This window comes from Marmota flaviventris, chromosome 3 (genome assembly GCF_047511675.1).
Source record: "Marmota flaviventris isolate mMarFla1 chromosome 3, mMarFla1.hap1, whole genome shotgun sequence".
In the NCBI taxonomy this organism is placed as follows: domain Eukaryota; kingdom Metazoa; phylum Chordata; class Mammalia; order Rodentia; family Sciuridae; genus Marmota; species Marmota flaviventris.
The window spans coordinates 14,526,483-14,544,689 of NC_092500.1; the positions used below are offsets into that span (position 1 = coordinate 14,526,483).

The 18,207-nt window shown below is 44.4% G+C and overlaps 1 protein-coding gene across 1 annotated transcript; it reads right to left on the reverse strand.

The window, feature by feature from the left end:
- Positions 1-7,958: 7,958 nt before the first annotated feature.
- On the reverse strand, positions 7,959-9,923 carry Ascl4 (achaete-scute family bHLH transcription factor 4). The gene has a single exon (XM_027930335.2). The coding sequence runs from the start codon at positions 9,311-9,313 to the stop codon at positions 8,804-8,806; it is 510 nt and encodes a 169-aa protein (XP_027786136.2). The 5' UTR covers positions 9,314-9,923; the 3' UTR covers positions 7,959-8,803.
- Between the last annotated feature and the right edge of the window lie 8,284 nt (positions 9,924-18,207).

Below are 18,207 nucleotides of genomic sequence, written 5' to 3' on the forward strand. Positions count from 1 at the left end.
AAATTCAATTTAAAGATTTGTCACAGTCAGTCTGGGCTGCTATAACAAAGTAACTGAGACCCGGTGGCTTTAAGTACAATTATTTATTTTTCTTAATACTGGAGACCAGGAGTCTGAGGTCAGGGTTCCAGCACAGTTGGGCTTTGGTGAGGGTTTTCTCTCAGACTGCCATCTTCTCTTTGCACCTCATGGGACAGAGGGTGAGAGAATGCTCTATAATCTCTTTAATAAGGACACAGATCCCAGACTCGAGGGCCCCACCCTCATGACCCCATGGCCTCCTGAAGGCCCCACCCCCTAACGTCATCACCTTTGAGATTAGGATTTCTGTTTGAGATTGAGGAAGGACACAGACATTCAGTGCACTGCAGGTGTACAGCACCTGGAGTGGGGTGGGCGGGAGTTAAGTTCAAGTGTCCATGACTGATATCACCCTGGGCCAAAACTGCTTTGTGAAAGGCACAGACGCCACCTCACCAGATCTAGATGACCGAGGGCATCTCAGTTCTACTCTCCTTCAAACCTTGTTTTTTCCTGAGTTTTTATTCTTCCTCCCCCTCCCCAGAAATTCCACAAGGGGAAGAAAAGAAGGTCCTCTTTCCCTCTTTCTCTCCAGCCCTTCCTCTACTGCTCTTACTTTGGACTGGTTGCTTTTTAACTTTTTTTTTCCCCAAAATGATAAATGTTTTAGCCAGTTTTTTCATTGCTTTGGCCAAAACACCTGTCAACTTAGAGGAGGAAAAGCTTATTTGGTACTGACGGTTTTAGAGATCTCAGTCCATAGACAGCTGACTCCATTGCTCTGGGTCCCAGGTGAGGTAGTACATCATGGGGTGTGGGCCTGGTGTGAGAGAGAGGGGAAGGGGCCACAAGAAGAACAACCCTTCCATGCACACCCCCAGTGACCCACCTCCTCAGCCACTCCCCACCTGCCTACAGTTAGTCCCCAGCCTATTCAAACTAGGATGGATTGATCAGGTCATGGCTCTCATAATCCGATCATTCACCTCTGAAGAGTCCTGCATTAGCACAGGAGCTTTTGGGGGGCCTCCTCAAACCAAGCCATGACAATAAGGGTATTTTGGTTTTTATCCCAGGAAGCCACAGACAAAAGGAAATGAATAAATTTTTGAGCACCTATTCTTTGCTGCTTCACTCTTGAGGAACATGTGTTGCACATATCATTAATTCACATACTAAGTACTATAGAACTTTCCAGAGTTCAGCCATAAAACTTTAACCTATAAGTTTAAATAAGTTTCGTAAGAATGTTAACTGTTTCATTTCATCACAGGGAAGATTTGTGCAAATTTTTCAAGTCATTAAAAACTCTTGGCTCAATGTTCGGAAACCAGTCAGTACCCCTACTAAACCCATGTGGTCATACTTTTTATACAACCCTCCTCTTGTTTTCATTGCCATTGCCTATAAATAGCAGAGCCAACTCCGTCTTTAAGGACTTCACTGCCTTAGTAGGCAGGAGCTCCTGCCCTCCCAGCTCTTTACCTCTCCAGTTTCTGGGACCATCACTGGAGCTCAGAGTCCTTGAGGACGTGTCATCGTGGGTCTCTGAAATGAGCAGACCCTGGAGACTTCGGGCTCAGAACCATCTTTGATGTACCATCCTTTCCTCCCCTGGGTCCTGTTATGTCATCCCAATTCTATTCGCCATGAAACATCGAGAAAGCACAGTCTTCAAGTTCATCTCTGCTTCTCACTTGCATTTGCTCTCAGTCCACTGCACCTTTTTGCCATGGTCTCTAGTGATCTTTAAATGGCTCCACCCAGTGGGTTTCCCTCACATGTAAACCACCTGATACCTCTGATTCATATGCTGCTGGCAACCGCTCGCTCCTTCATACAAATTTATATCCTTGTTTAATTGCCCTGATCTCATTCTAGCCTGGTTCTCCTTCCAACTCCTCCGACTCCCACTTCTTGGTCCTCTTCAGAAAGCTTTCTTCTGTCCCCCCTTCAGTGTAAGCCTGCCCCAACTTTGTTCTCTTTTTCTCGTCAATATTTTCCCTTGGAGATCTTAGTTACCGCGAATACTACCTCTACGTTCATGCCCCTCGAGTCTACAGTAACCTTGGCCTCCCTCTTACCATGACAGTAGCTTTTCTGATTACCTGTGGGCAAGAGTAGGTAGCCTATCAGCATTATAAATTAGGCATCCTTAAAACAAGACAATTACCTTTTAAACATGCTTTTCTTCCTGATTTCAATTGATGGGAATTCCCTAGAATTGTCTTGACTTCTCTCCTTTCCTCATCCCCCAGCCCCATCCTCTGAGTTGCCAAGACCTATCAGCTCTACCACGTTGTCTCCCAATCCCTCCCTCCCTTTCCATTTCCACAACCATTGCCGTAATTTAGGCCCCCACGTCACTTCCTCTCTCTAAATACTGAAATACCTTATCGGCCTTTGCTTCCAGCCACCAGAGTTGGGTGATCCTCAACTAGAGAGCAGTTTGTTCTTACACACACACACACACACACACACACACACACACACATATACATTTCTCCTTTGGTTAAAAAATAAAGTCCATTCTCAAGAGTCTGAGGCAGGAGGATTGAAAGTTTGAGGTCAGGGCGGGCAACTTAGCAAGACCCTGTCTCAAAATGAAAAACAAAAAGGACTGGGGATGTAGCTCAGTGGTAGAGCACTCCTGGGTTCAATCCCCAGTACAGGGGGGAAAAATCCAAGCTGTTTTGCCAGGCTCTGGATGTCTTCTAGAACCTTAGGCATCATTTCATGGTTTCTAGCCTCCTGTTACTCAGCCTGTTCTCCAGACATACTCCTGCCTTTTCAACCTCCCGGGTACTCTTGTGCCCTCTGCCTGCAGTTCCCATTCCATTTTCAGCTGCCCAATGCTTCTTCCCCGGAGGTCTTTCACCTTGTTCTCTGCTCACTTGAAGCTGGAACAAACCAATCTTTTCTCCGTATCCTGTATCCTCATCATGTTCCAGAGCAGGGGCCTGCCGTGCAGAGAGGCCTGGGCCGCAGTCCTCAGCTGCCGGTTCTTGTAACCACATTGAAGAGATTTCAGATGCTTTGCACATATTAAATGCAGGGCTTTATTAGACTAGACAGGAAGAGGGCAAGAGGGAACACTCTCAAGGTAGAAAGGGACACAGTGGGTCCTCTCAGAGGAGAGTGATGTGTCCCTCCTGCCCTCCTGTTTTATTGGGTGTCCCAGGAAAATTTCCAGAGTCCTCCCCAGGTCCACCTCTTGACTTTTGACTGACAGTAGGACTGCATCAGACTTTCAAGTCCCCACTGTGTGTGGCCTTACCCCACAGAGGGGAGATTTTACTATTATGATGACTCTGGGCCACTTTGGCCCACACTGGCGGTTCTACCTGGAACTTGTTCTTACAGACTTCATGGTAAGGAGGCTTTGCTTCTACCTATCCTGTCTCCCCAAGTCCTGGAATCTGATCTGCCTAAAGATCACAAGAGTCTCTGCTTTGGGGAAAACTGTTCTTCTTATCAGCAGGGAGGAGTCTTATTTTGGGCCTGCATTTCTCCTGCAGAAATCAGGTTGTTTCTGAGGAAATGTAGCATGTCACATTGATTCAATCCAGGCAGGGGTGTGACTTAATTGCTTTTGGTTGGTGTGGGGATTACCGGGGATTGAACTCAGGCACTCAACCACTGAGCCACATCCCCAGCACTGTTTTGTATTTTATTTAGAGACAGGGTCTCACTGGGGTGCTTAGTGCCCCACTTTTTGCTGAGGCTGGCTTTGAACTCTCGATCCTTCTGCCTCAGCCTCCTGAGCCACTGGCATCACAAGCATGCGACACCGGGCCCAGCAGTAAATTGCTTTTTAAAAGAAAGCATGTGGGGTCAGTACAGCAGGTCCCATTTATAGAATTACCCTCTTAACCTCATGTTCCCACTTTTAGGGAACAGACAGGTGCAAATGGTGGGAACAAGAGAATTCTATAAAACGGGCCCACGGTGCTGACCCCCACATGCTTTCTTTCCCAAGAAGCAATTTACCTGCAGCCCTGCCTGGCCTCAGTGGACAGGATATGTCATATTCCTCAGCAAACTACCTGTTCACTGCGGGAGAAATGCAGGCCCCAAGTCATGTTGGTCAGAGGAGCTCAAGTTACCCTTAAAGGGGAGACTTTTGTTACCCTTTTCACAGACCAGATCCTGAAAGTCTGGGAGATAAGGATAGTTCATCCTAATTCTTATAGAATCTATAAGAATGGATGGTTAATAAGCCAATTAGAAGTCAACATAGACCAAGGTGACCTTAAGTTGTCTGGCCTTGAGGTCTTGAAAGTCTGATGTCACCCTGCTGTCAGTCAAAAGTCAAGAGATGGACCTGGGGGCTGGGAACATAGCTCAGTGGCAGGGCACTTGCCTCGCACACGTGAGGCACTGAGTTCGATCCTTAGCACCGCACAAAAATAAACAAATAATAAAGGCATGATGTCCATCTACAACTATGAGGGAGAGGGAGAGGGAGAGGGAGAGGGGTGGGTGGCTCTGGGTGGAACTCTCTGGAAACTTCTCTGGGATCCCTAATAAAACTGGAGTGCAGGAGAGGCACATTGTCCACTCTCTCCTCTCTGAGAGGCCCCCACTTTCTCCCTAGTGAGTGTCCCCCTTCCCTTTTCCCATCCTTTCAATACACCCATTCCCGTTCCTCTGAGTGCTATGTCTGAAATCTTTCTGATTTGGTCGCAAGAATCGGGGTTTGAAGGAAGGGTCTTTGCATCATCTCAGTTGCCAGGAAGGACCCAGCTCTGAAATACCACCACTCTTGTCTACTAACTATCAATAGCACTTTTCAGTTAAGACATCACTTATACCTCTCGTACCTGTTTTCTTCAATTTAAGGGGAAATGGCCCTGCTTTCCCACCAGTACGCAAAATTCGTCAAGTTCCAATCCCACAAAAAATTATAAAGCTTTTTTAAAAAAATTAGGAATGATAACAGCAACCAGGACTAATAAATAAATAAATAATAAAAGGAGTAGGCTTCAGCTCCAGGTTGTCCCATTCTAGTGGGGAAAAGAGAAATAGAGGAACTGAAAGCCACTGTGCCCTGGGCAGGAAGCAGTGTGCCTTAGTAGAGGACTTTGCACACACCGGATGCTGGTGTTTTGGAGCTAGATTAGGCTAAAAGATAGTGCAGTCCAATCTTCAGGTGCCCTAGCGCAGGGAACTGAGACCACAGTAGTCAGGGACTTGCCCAAGTCACTAAGTCAGTGAGACCCAGCCCCAGGGCCAGGGCACACCCTGTCACAGCCCCTCCTTCTTCTTTTTGCTCAGGAGTGGAGTGTCGTTTCTACAACACGCCCCTCTGCTCCATGGCTTGGGAATTTATTATCTTGTTCTTTTTTTTTTTTTTTTTAGTTTTTGGCGGACACAACATCTTTGTTTGTATGTGGTGCTGAGGATCGAACCTGGGCCACACGCATGCCAGGCGAGCACGCTACCGCTTGAGCCACATCCCCAGCCCTATCTTGTTCTTTTGGAAAGCATAGTTGTTCTCTGGTTTAATGTAGTGATTGGCACAGGAAGAGTGAAGTTCAAATTTTTTTTTTTTTTTTTTTTTTTTTGGTACCAGCAATGGAGCCCAGGGGCACTTAACTAACCCCTGAGCCACATCCCTACCGATTTTTAAAAAAATATTTTTTAGTTGTAGTTGGACACCATACCTTTATTTTCTTTATTTTTATGTGGTGCTGAGGAGCAAACCCAGTGCCTTGCACGTGCGAGGCAAGCGCTCTACCACTGAGCTACAACCCCAGCCCCCTGATTGTTATTTTGTATTTCGAAACAGGGTCTTGCTAAGTTGCTTAGGGCCTCACAGAGTTGCTGAGGCTTATGTTTTAAAAGCTTTCAATTCTACAATGGCATTCCTCCAGTGAGCTACCAGGAAGGTTCCAGAAAAACTGCCTGTTTTTTTTTTCCTCTAAAAAGATTCTATGGTTAAGATGGGACCCCCCCCCCCCAAAGCTGGTTTTTCCAAATTGTTGCCTTATTCTCAATAGGATTTCAAACAAAACCACCTTAAGTCTCCCAGTGATTTGGCTGACTGTCCTCTGACTCAGCCAGGCAGGTAACCTGGGTGTTTTCCTAATTTTTTCCTAATTAGCAAATTCACCTCCCTTAGGCTGGCTCCATGGAAGTCCCCCTTTGGAATAACAACCAGCCCAGAGACCAAAATAGAGGAGGGATTTGTGTGAGAGTGTGTGTGTGTGTGTGTGTGTGTGTGTGTGTGTATGTGACTGAGTAATCTGTGAGAGAAGTTAGCCATTGCATCTTGCTAAATCCACCCAGAAGACACCGTTCTTAAGAAAAAATTTAGTTATGAATCATTCATTACACAGCATTTCTCTGTGGTCCACAACAAGCCGTTATTATATCAGCAATTATATATTTTAACATGGAGTCAGCATTCCTGGGGCAAATCATTTATTTCTCTGGAACCTTCACAAAGAAGGCGAAATCCTAATAACCTGGTCACTCTCTCCTTTTAAACACTGAAGAGATCACACTGGCCCCACCCAGAAGTTATTCTTCATGCAACTTTATTCTCTGTGCAACTGAGAAATAGTACAGGACTTTCTCCAAATATGACAAAAGCTACTGGTTGATGAGCACCTTACAGATTATCAAGGCTCTCCCCCTCCCCCTCCTGCAAAGAGAAGAGATGAGGAAAGAGTAGCAGAGGGCGCTGGGCCACCCAGCTAGCAAATCACAGCAAGAGAGCACAGTGCAGAAGAAATCCTGGGTTTGGGGATCAGACAGACTCAGGATTGGGTCTATCACCCTCTTTGAGTTTCATTTTTTTTAAAGCAAAAATAGGAGCATTCCCTGTCTTACAGAGTTTTGAGGATGGGACAAAATGTGAAAAGCACACAACTAAAGTCCTGGCATGTAAAAGCTCGTCAGTGAAAAACAGCTTCCCTAACATCTATAAAACCTGCCTCATGAAGCCCATGTGGAGATGAAGTGAAACAACACCTGGGAAGTGCTCATTCCTTCTCCTACTAAATGCCCCTTACCAAAGCCGCCTCCAGGAAAAGAGAAGCTCAGCACATTGGAAGACACTAAAGAGAACTTTATAAACTGGGCACCTTTATAAATGCATGCCTGTAATCTCAATGACTCAGGAGGCTGAGGCAGGATGAGCCCAAATTCAAGGGAGGCTGAGGCAGGAAGATCACAAATTCAAGGGAGGCTGAGGCAGGAGGATCACAAGTTTGAGGCCAGCCTCTGCAATTTAGCGAGGCCCTAAGCAACTTAGCAAGACCCTGTCTCAAAATAAAAAGGGTTGGGATGTGGCTCAGTGGTAATATGCCCCTGGATTCAATCCCTGCTACAGAGAGAGAGAGAGAGAGAGAGAGAGAGAGAGACTTTATCTTCATATGTTAATATTCACCTAATTTATCTGCTGAATTCATGCTTCTCAGAAAAATACCCAGGATTAATTTTTGGTTTTTGGTAGTAACAACTGAACCCAAGGGGTAGTAACAGCTGAACCCTAGGGCATGCTAGGCAAGCACTCTACATCCCCAAGCCCCTAGATTGAATATTTTTAAAGTAACTGGTAACAACCAAAATCACTGGGTAATTTCAATATGCCTGAAAGCCCTCAAGGATAAAACGTTTGATGATGTGCCAAGCTCAATCCATCCCTTGTCTCACATTCCTTCCCCAAATCCAGTTCTACTATCAAAAACTGTAAAGTATGCCTGGTGCAGTGGCACAAGCCTGTAATCCCAGCAGCTCCCAAGACTGAGGCAGGAGGATAACGAGTTCAAAGCCAGCCTCAGCAAAAGCGAGGCACTAAGCAACTGGGTGGGACTCTGTCTCTAAATAAAATACAAAATAGGGCTGGGGAAGTGGCTTAGTGACTGACTGCCCCGAGTTCAATCCCCAGTCCCCCCCTGCCCCCCAAAAAAGCACCAAGTATATTTTCATTTTATTTTAAAGTCCCAGTGTCACTTTAATCAGATTCTTAGGTGGAGTGAGAACTACAAAGGTGAACACAAAGAAAAGGAAAAACGGCGGACAAAAGCGTCTGAGTGGGAAAAGAAGTCATACAAATCTGGGTTCTCTTCCAAAGAGCTCGTTAACACCAAGACGTACTGTTGGTTAAATGCTACGAAGTTTTCAAGTAGCCACTTATTGATTAAAAACAGTGTGCACCAAACAGAATGTCCTGGCTGGACCATCATTTACAGATTCATCGGTGTGTGCTGAAGTCCTGCAGCGTGCCCTGGGACTTCGGCTCAGAGTCGCCTTCCCCCAAAGCGCCGTGCCAACTAGATTTCTGAAGCAATTTCCAAAGTAAGGAGTGCAAGGAGAATGGTCCTCTCACCTAAAGGACGGTCGCGCGCGGGGGAGTGGGTGGGTGGGTAGCGGGGTAGGGTGAGGGTAACGTTCTTGGGTTAATGTTTAACTTAACCCATATCACGAACTGTGGGAAATTCCACTTCTTACCGCCCTGAGTCGTCAGAATAATCCTATTTAGAACGAGGCGCTCAGAACCTGGAACAGTTTGCATTTGCGTTTAAAAATAAGGGAAAAAAATTTCCCTAAAAGCACCTCTAAGTTGCCGGCACGTAAGCAAAAAGGGCGCGGGAGGAAAAGCCCCCAAATGGCAGACCTCCCTTTTCCCCATAAGCAAATCACTTATTTTTCCTAAGATTTAGGCCCGGAGAAGAAACCAGATTAAAAATGCGAAGCGCGTCTGGAGAGGAGTCCAGGCTGCCCCGGCGGCGGCGGGGGGCGCGGGGCCGGGCCAGGCCGGGAGGTCGGGGCGCTAGCCCGCACCCTCCGGCTCGCTGCAGGGCGAGGGCGCCGACGAGGCCTTGGACTCGCCGTCGCTGTTGCATTCGGCCCTGCGCTGGGGGCCGGCCGGGCCCTCGTGTCCGCGCGCGTGGCGCTCCAGCAGCTCCTGGAGGTGCTTGATGTAGCTGACGGCGGCGCGCAGCGTCTCCACTTTGCTGAGGCGCCGGGTGGCCAGCTCCGGCGGCAGGTGGTCTCGGAGGCGCGCGTAGCCCTCGTTCACGCAGCGCACCCGCAGCCGCTCGCGCTCGTTGCGCTGGCGGAGGAAGGCGGGCTCCAGGGCGCCGCGCAGCGGTGGGGGCGGGCGCGGCCGTCCCGGCGCGCAGCCCCGCTGCGCCCGCTCCCAGCACGCGGCGTCCAGACGCACTGAAACCCTGAAGGGGTCCCTCGGCGGGAGCAGAGGCAGGGTCCCTGGCACGCCCAGGGGCGCGGTGCGCAGCGCATACTGAAGGGTCAGCAGTCCGGCTGACTTCCGTTTCTCCATCAATTTGCCGAAAAGCAAATAGATCACTCAAGAAATTAATCTCTCAACCGAAAATGAGGCTTAAAACCTGGTCTCATCCAGATTGTGGTCCATCCAAACAGCCTGGCACCGCTGGTCTGTCTTTGGAAAAGTTTTTTTGGGGTCTGGAAACTAGGTTCCAGAACAGGCTTCAAGGAAACTTTGCATGGCTTCCGAAATTCACTGCACTCCTCGATCGCTATAAAAATCCAGGCCAGAAGTGGTAGACAGATACAGGACCCTCCTCCCCCGCGCCAATCCACTGTTGAATTCCCGTCTTCGCCTCTGATCTTATTTCAAAAGATAAGAAAGCGGGGCTCCTCTGCTCGTTCCCCTAGCCTGGATATGTGGGCGCACACCAAACAGTAATCATCCAGAGCCACCAACGCTTTTCAATTCCTGTAATACACCGTTCTGGGGCTTCAAGAGATGAGGGTTTGTTTTTTTTTGCAAGCAGCCTAGGAATCTTGAAGGTTTGAGAACTCTTCCTAGGAACCTACCGGTCTCCTGGCGGGGAGCGAATGTTTACCCGAGGCTTTCTCCTTGAAAATCAAGACTTGACTGCCCCGTGGTTTCCGGCGTCCAGGTCTAATGGAAAGAGCTTTTAGAGTGTTTGCAAACTTACACTTGCTCTTTCATTTCTGGGGAGGTGGAGGGAAGCGCTCATCAAAGGGAAGACTGCTCTCTTGTGGTTAGAAGATGTGTCAAAACAAGGAGGACCCCCGGGGAAGCTCGTTTTCTTCTCCCAAACCAAATCTTTTAAAAACCCAGTTAGACACTTTTTGAAAGGAACACGAAAAAATACATTCTTTAGAAAAGAATATAAGGGCCCGCATATTATGTTCCAGCGTCTGTTTGACTCAGGGTGCTTTGGTCTCCAGGCTACTTTTTAACATCAAAAGACTGAACAGTAACAGACACTTTTAGCCTGTTATTTCTCACAGTGCTTACTGTAAACACAATTTCAGTACAGTTTCCCGACCTGTTCTAATCCCACGCAGGATGTAAGGACATCGTCTTTCCTTAGCACAGAGTATTTTTCCATTGTATTCTTCTTACAACCACCACCACCACCACAACAACAACAATTTATTTTCTCCCTTGAGGACAGAGAAACAGCGTTTGAAAAGTGGGGAGCCCCAGTTCCACATTTTAAAAAAAAGGATGGCTTTGAAGACTTGTCTTTTTAACACACAACCAAAAAATGAATAATTAATCCATTCGTGTTGGTAAAGGGCTTTGAAGATAAAAGTGTCATTAAAAATCCAACTGTACTGGTTAATGTCAAAGAATGTGTTATCACGCTGAAAATCAGATTTCCTGTTCTGCAAATCAGCACATTAAAGCATCTTCTACTTTAAAAGTCCAACTTAAAAACAACAGAAGCAAAAACCCCCTACGTTTATGATCAGACCTTTTGTCGATTCCTTGGGAGCCAAGGTGTAGCCCTAACATGTTTTTTTTGACAAGTCCTGTGCTTCCCTGTTTACTCTAAGATGATCTGCCCCAAGCAACTGGAAAAACATTTCCATCAAGGCAAATAATAGAGAAATAATTATTCCTTTCAGGCATAAGTCAGTCACATTTTATAAAGTGTAGCTCCCTTATACTGGCAAACAACCTACCCTGTTGTGGCGATTTCTCCGTAGAATTGAGGACTCTCTTCCTATTAGGAGAAAAGCCCCTCAGAGAACCAGGTAGGCTTTTAAGTCACAAGCTATTTTTTTTTTTTGGTTGTGTCAAATATTTTGCTCTTTATACTAAGAATGACAAGAAGAAATCGAAGTATTTTAAACAGGGAGGTGACATAGATTTGTATTTCAAAAAAATCATTTTAAATTGAACATGGTGGCACACACTTGTAATCGCAGCAATTCAGGAAGGCTGAGGCAGGAGGATTGCGAGTCGGAAGTCCGCCTGGGCAACACAGCTAGATCCTGTATGAAAATAAAATAAAAAGGACTGGGAATGTAGTTCAGTGGTAGAGCATTCCTGGGCTCAATCTGTAGTGTAGAAAAAAAAGAAAAATATCACTCTTCTGCACAGTGAAGAGTAGCTTGGAGGGGAGCACAGAGAAAAACATTTGCAACCAGGTCAGGCAAGGATGAGACGAAGGACTTGAAGCATAAATTGCTGCAAGCTTAAGGGAAGGAAACTATTGACATTAACAAACTTAAGCATGTGCGCACTCCTAGAGATCAAACCCAGGGCCTTGCCCATGCTTTGCCTCTGAGCTATATCTCTAGCCCTTGAAATTAATAGTGCACACCACATACTCTTTGATCCAAAGATTTCTATACCTTTGCCTTACAAAAACGAATGCCCCAAGCTGGGTGTGGTGGTGCACGCCTGTAATTCTGGCTTCTTGGAAGACTAAGGCAGGAAGGATCACAAGTGCAGCCTGGGCAACTTAGCAAGACCCTATCTCAAAAGTTTAAAAAGGCGCTCATGTGGGAGGCCCTGGGTTCAATCGCCAGCACAAAAATAACAACAATACTGGTACAACAGTGTACCAGTATTGGTTTATAGGTACAGTATGTTTACTGTACCATAGGTGGTGGCCAAAAAGAAAAAAAGGTGTGGAGGGAGGAAATAGCCTTAATGTCCAATTCATAGGGACAGGGTTAATACTTTTAGACTATAATGCTATTACTAAAAATAATGAGATCTATATGTAAGAACTTGCATATATCTATGATGTGTTAAAAATCATAGAGTAACAATTATAGCATGAACATAAAACAATCCTACCTGATGCATATGTCTTTATGCGTTTGTGTGAGCACAGAGAATGAAATGGAAAGGCACAAACTTGGTCAGTGGCTGCCTGAAAATTGTGGCATTGGGGCTGGAGGAGTGTCCATTTTTCTTTATAGATCTTTCTACTGTTTCACTCACTTCAAACAGTGCATATTACTTTCTTAAAAAGCTAAGTTTAATATAATAAGAGAAAATGGATAGAACACTCAAATGACACTAATAAAAATCAAGCCAACAGATTTATCAATATAGTTGACAGTTTAAAGCACCGGAACCAGGTTTTCCAATTCCTTAAACATTCTGTCTCTGAGGAAGAAGTATGTACAGGAACACACACACACACACACACACACACACACACACACATCAATACCACACACAAAAAGGCCAGATCTTCATTCTACAGTTTTGACCCAGATAAATATTTTCTCCTACTTAAAGATATCTCACATAAAGGCTGGTGTTATGGTTTTGATTTGGAATGTCCCCAGGATCTCATGTGTACAAAGGTGGGGCTCTTAGGCAATAATTGGATCATGAGGGCTCTGACCCCACTGGTGGATTGATCCTCTGATAGCTGATTGGAGCACTGGGAGGCGGAGGTGGTATCTGTATATCTTCTTCTTACCCCCCCCCCCTTTCTTTCTGTACTTCCAGATGCTTTTCTCTGTTTCCTTCACCTTCTTTCCACCATGATGTTCTGCTCACCTCAGGCCCCAAGAAATGGAGACAGCTGATTATGGACTCAAACCTCTCAACCCATGAGCCAAATAAATCTGTCTTTCACTAAGTTGTTCTTGTCAGGTATTTTTGGTCACAGTGAGCAAAAGCTGAGTAACACAGCTGGCGAGATCAGATTACAGATATACTAAACCACAGGAACATTTGGGACTGGTGTGTGGTCCTCTTTTTTTTTATTTAATATTTTTTAGTTTTTGGTGGACCTTTATTTTATTTATTTTATTAATTTATTATGATTGCGGTGCTGAGAATTGTATCCAGGGCCTCACACATGGTAGGCAAGCGTTCTACCACTGAGCCACCACCCCAACCCCAATGTGTGTGGTCCTCTTTAGATGTGTTCATAAAGGGAAGGATGGGCACTCACTAAAGGCCGGGCTCAACAGATTTAAAAGTATCTTTAAGGATGAGGAACCCTTCCACCCCTAACACTCAGATCCTTCATTACCTGCTTAAAACATGAGAGTCAAAAAGATTGAGGTTGACTCTTTCTTCGTAATATATGATGTCTTACAGATTTGGGTTTCCTGGGCTCATGGCACCAAGGTGTACACACCCTTTTGACCCTGTGCCTGTAATTTGCCTCAGGTATGAGAAGTGGGGAACAGGGATTCATATATTACGACCTCATACTAGATGTAAGTCTTTTCCTATGTGTAGTTAACTAAATCTCAAATCGATCATCTACCATGATTGAATTCAACAAGTCCTTTTCTATATAGCTCAAGTATTAACTATCTGTAGAACCATGTGCAATAGCCACCAAATATAACTAAATCTCTAGACTCCTAAGAGTACTGTGGGCCACATTTGGCATCATCAGATTCATCTGGAAGGAGAGGTCAGGAATGACAGCTTGGAGTAGGGCATAATTAGGCATTTACCTCCCTGGGAATCACTGTGCTAATCTAGGTAGCAACCCACACAGCTGCTCCCACCACGGCCTAGTAACCACACAGGTGCAAAGGAACAAGACTCACACCATAGTGTGGCCACTGCTCTGACTGAGAAGTCACCTACCCATTAGGAGCCAATACATCATATAACCTCTCCACAAACAGTTTCCAGGAAGCCTGGAGGGCTGAGTTACACAGAGTCCACGCACAGAGAAGCCCCAAACTCTCTTTCCCCAACAGGCCTTTACAGTTGTGTCAATCTACATATAATTCATGAATCAAGTGATTGGTGTGGGTGAGGTTACCTAGCAACAGAATGGACCTTCTACCTTTATCAGGTTTTCAGAGGACATGAGAACAGAAGGTCAATTGTCAATCAGAGCCGGAAAGCTGTTTTAATCCTTACACATATCATTGCACTCTGAAGAGTATATATACATATATATAAAATTTACAGAAAAATTCAAAGAACCATAAGTATTTAGGTACAACTTATTACTGTTTTTGCTGTTCTCAAGCACTATTTGAATTTTTAAACTTGTCTCTGCAGTCCTTTGTCAGATAGAAATTTAAAGTTTTCAAAATAGTTTTATTAGTTGTTGATGAAATTTTTTATTTTATTTAATTATTTGTATGTGGTGCTGAGAATTGAACCCAGTGCCTCACACATGCTAGGCAAGTGCTCTACCACTGAGTCACAACCCCAGCCCATAAAACGTTTTTTTATTTTTTGTTTTAATACTGAGGAATGAACCCAGAGGAGCTTTACCATTGAGCTATACCCCCAGACCTTTTTATTTTTCATTTTGAGACAGTCTTGAACTTGCCACCCTCTGCCTCAGTCTCCAGAGTTGCTGAGGTTAAGGCATGCGCCACTGTACCCAGCTTCCAGCAGGAGTTTTCCCTTCATTTTTGGTAGTTGTAGGTGGGCAGAATGCCTTTATTTGTTTATTTTTATAGGGTGCTAAGGATCGAACCCAGTGCCTCACATATGCTAGGCAAGCTCTCTGCCACTGAGCCCCAGCCCTAGCAGGTGTTTTTAAAAGATGATTTTGTAGTGTTTCTTAAACTGTAACTATATTGTCTACTAATGGACGACTGATAGTCTTGCATTTCCCTTTGAAATATAAATCATTCCTTTTTCTTATTGAGTTTCACTGCCTGAGATCTCCATTCTGATGCTAACACTAGTAGTGATCACTGGCATCCTTTTATTTTAATGAGATAGCTTCTGATATTTCACCATCTCACAGATTTTTTGTTTGTTTGTTTTATTTTTGGTGCTGGGGATTGAACCCAGGGACACTTAACCACTCAGCCACATCCCCAGCCTTTTCTATATTTTATTTAGAGACAGAGTCTTGCTAAGTTGCTGAGACTGGCTTTGAACCTGCGATCCTCCTGCCTTGGCCCTTTGAGCTTCTGGGATAATAGGCATGACCACTGCACCTGGCTCACAAATATTCTTTACCAAATTAAGGAAATGTTCTTCTTCTTTTTAATTTTTTAAAAAAATTTTTAGTTGTAGATAGACACAATACCTTTATTTTGTTTATTTACTTTTTTTAAAAATGTGGTGCTGAGGATCACACCTATTGCCTCACACATGTTAAGCGAGCGCTCTTTAACATTGTAGCCCCTAACCCTGAGCCTTTCCACCTATTTTGCCAGCCATAGTTTTTCCCCCCATGGTGTTTCCCGCTATCTGAAGTACTACATATTTGAATTATTTATTTGTTCTCTGTCTTCTTCTGTTATAATGTTAAGCTCCATCAGGCCAGGTATTTTCTGCCTGTTTGCTTTTACCAGAATTTCATGTAAATGGACCCATAATATGTAATCTTTTGTGTCTGGTGTCTTGCACTTAGCCTAATAAAGTGTTTTTTTTTTTTTTTAATTGGTTTATTTATTTATTTATTTATTTAAACATCAGAAATTTATTGGTGGCTCAAAACATTACATTGATCTTGACATATCATATATCATACATTTGTTTCAAATGGGGTATGAATTCTTATTTTTCCCCCATGTACAGATTGCAGGATCACATTCATTATACAGCCACGTTTACACATACTGCCAAACAAGTGTTTGTTTTATTCTGCTGCCCCTCCTATCCCCTTCCTATCCCCCGTCCCCTCCCCTCCCCTCCCTTCCCTCTACCCCATCTACCATATCTCATTTCTCTCACTCTCATTTTTTCTCCCCTTTGCCTCACATCCTCTTTTTTTTGTATAACAATGCGAGTCTCCTTCCCTCTTCTGTGCAATTTCCTCCTCTCTCTCCCATTCCCTCCCACCTCTCCTCCCTATTTGATGGTAATCTTCTTCTCATGCTCTTCCTCTCTGCCTAATAAAGTTTTTTGAGTTCCATAGAGGTATTGATAACTTGTTTCTTTTTATTGTTGTGTAGGAGTATTATTATTTTTTATTTTATTTTTAGGTGGTGCTGAGTATCAAACATGCGGCCTCATGCATGCCAGGCAAGCACTCTACCACTGAGCCCCAGCCCCAGCCCAGATTCCACAATATTAATACACTATAATTATTCCACTCACTAGCTGTTAGACATTGGGTTGTTTCCAGTTGTGGGCTACTGTGAATAAAGCTACTATGAACACTTGTGTATATGCTTTTGTACTTATGTTTTTATTTCTCTTGAGTAAATACCTAGGAGTGTAATTACTGAATTGTATGGTCTAAGAACTTGTCAAGTTGTTTTTGAAAGGGGCTGGAGCAGTTTGTGTACTGTTAGCAATGTGTGAGGGGTCCAGGAATTTGCTCCACGTATACACTAGTACTTGTTATGGTAGTTCTTTTTAATTTTTCCATTTGTAGAAGGTGTGTAATGTTAGGTGCAGGACAGGCTGAACTAAGTTGTGTGCAGGGCAGGCTGAACAAATGTTAGCTGCAGGATAGCCCACACACCCAAACCCCACTCTGTCTGGTCCTTTATCACCTGTTTGCATCAAGTCTGAACACTCAACCCCACTCAAGGCTGAACACTCGACCCCCACCCATCTGGTACAAGAGAAACCCACATCTGACCCCTGCCCCATCTGCCTGAAGGCAGAAGATGACACCCTTAGCAACTACTGTATTATCCAATCGCTGTACGCCAACAAGGCAGCTTGCAAACCCAAAGACCCCATTAGATTTTGGCTAAAAACTCCCTCCTGCTGGGCCCCTCTCTCTTGCTCTTGCACTCTCTTTCTTCTCTTGCTCTATCTCTTGCTGTGTCTCTTCTCTCGCTTTCTCTTTTTCCTCCCCTTTTGCACTGCTGCAATAAAGATCTCTTGGTCGCTCTGAGTGTTGTGGTCACTTTCCTTTCATGTAATGTTACCTCCAGTGCTTCATTTGCATTTCCTTAATACCTAAAGATGCTGCACATCTTGTTTGCTTAATTACTATTTACCTATTTTCTTTAGTGAAGTGGCTGTTCAAATATTTTGCACAATTTAAAAAACTGAGTTGCTTTTAAAAGGTTTTTTATTGACTTTAAAAGGTTATTATAGACACAAACACAAATTCTGTGTTTGTTCTAAAAATGTTTTCTCTTAGCCTCTTCATCTTGTTGACAGTGTCTTTTCAAGAAAAAAAGTTTTGATTTTGATGAAATTCAATTTGTAAATTTTTAGTTTGTTTTGTGCTATATTTTCTTCTATGTAAATATGATAGTTTTAGTTCTTAAATTTATCTGACCTGATTTTTCCAATTCATCTTTACATCTCTGTGCTTAACAATATTGCCAAAACAAACAAACAAACAAAAAACAGGTGCTGAAACCTGTTGCAAGTGTTTGGACATTAACACAGGTGGCCGTTCTCTAGGCCCCAGGTATTTTAGGGAATGCTGTGGCACCTCTTTGCAGTGTGATTGACATTTCTATCTGATCAACAAGACAAGGAAACCAGTGTGACCTGTCCCATTCAGTGATAAGTTCCCTCATAGGAATGTGCTCTCTCCTTATGGGAAGTCAAGCTAGGAACACATTACAGAAATTGACCTCACCCCTCTTCTCATCCAAAACGTTTTGCTTACTTCTGCATTGGTGAATTCCCCACTAAGCTGCAAGCTATCCAAGGCAGATTCGGGTGTCTTGTTTTCTATCTCTGTGTTTGAGACGTATTTTAGTAAATATCTTCTGGATGACAGGAAGACTCCCTGGGTCGGCTGTTCTGCTGTAATGGAAGATACCAGAAGGTGTGGTGCAGTTTCCATGTCCACTCCTCATTAAGTTCAGAATCATTTTCCTGCAATATTTAAAGCCTTCGTAGTACGCCCCAGCCTTTAGCACAGCGCCTGGCATGCAGTAAGGAACGGAGAGCAAAATGAGAACTTTTGTACAAAGTCCTAAAGCCACCATTGGGCAACCTTCAGGCGTCACATGCGGTGAAAAACACTGGGGATGGAATCCCAATTCCTCGGGGCCACACAGCCAACTCCCTGGTTAAGCCCTTTATTTCGAAAATTTCGGGTT

Bases quoted from the DNA above. Each gene is read 5' to 3' on its own strand.
- Ascl4 (XM_027930335.2), bottom strand. From the start codon at position 9,313: ATGGAGAAACGGAAGTCAGCCGGACTGCTGACCCTTCAGTATGCGCTG.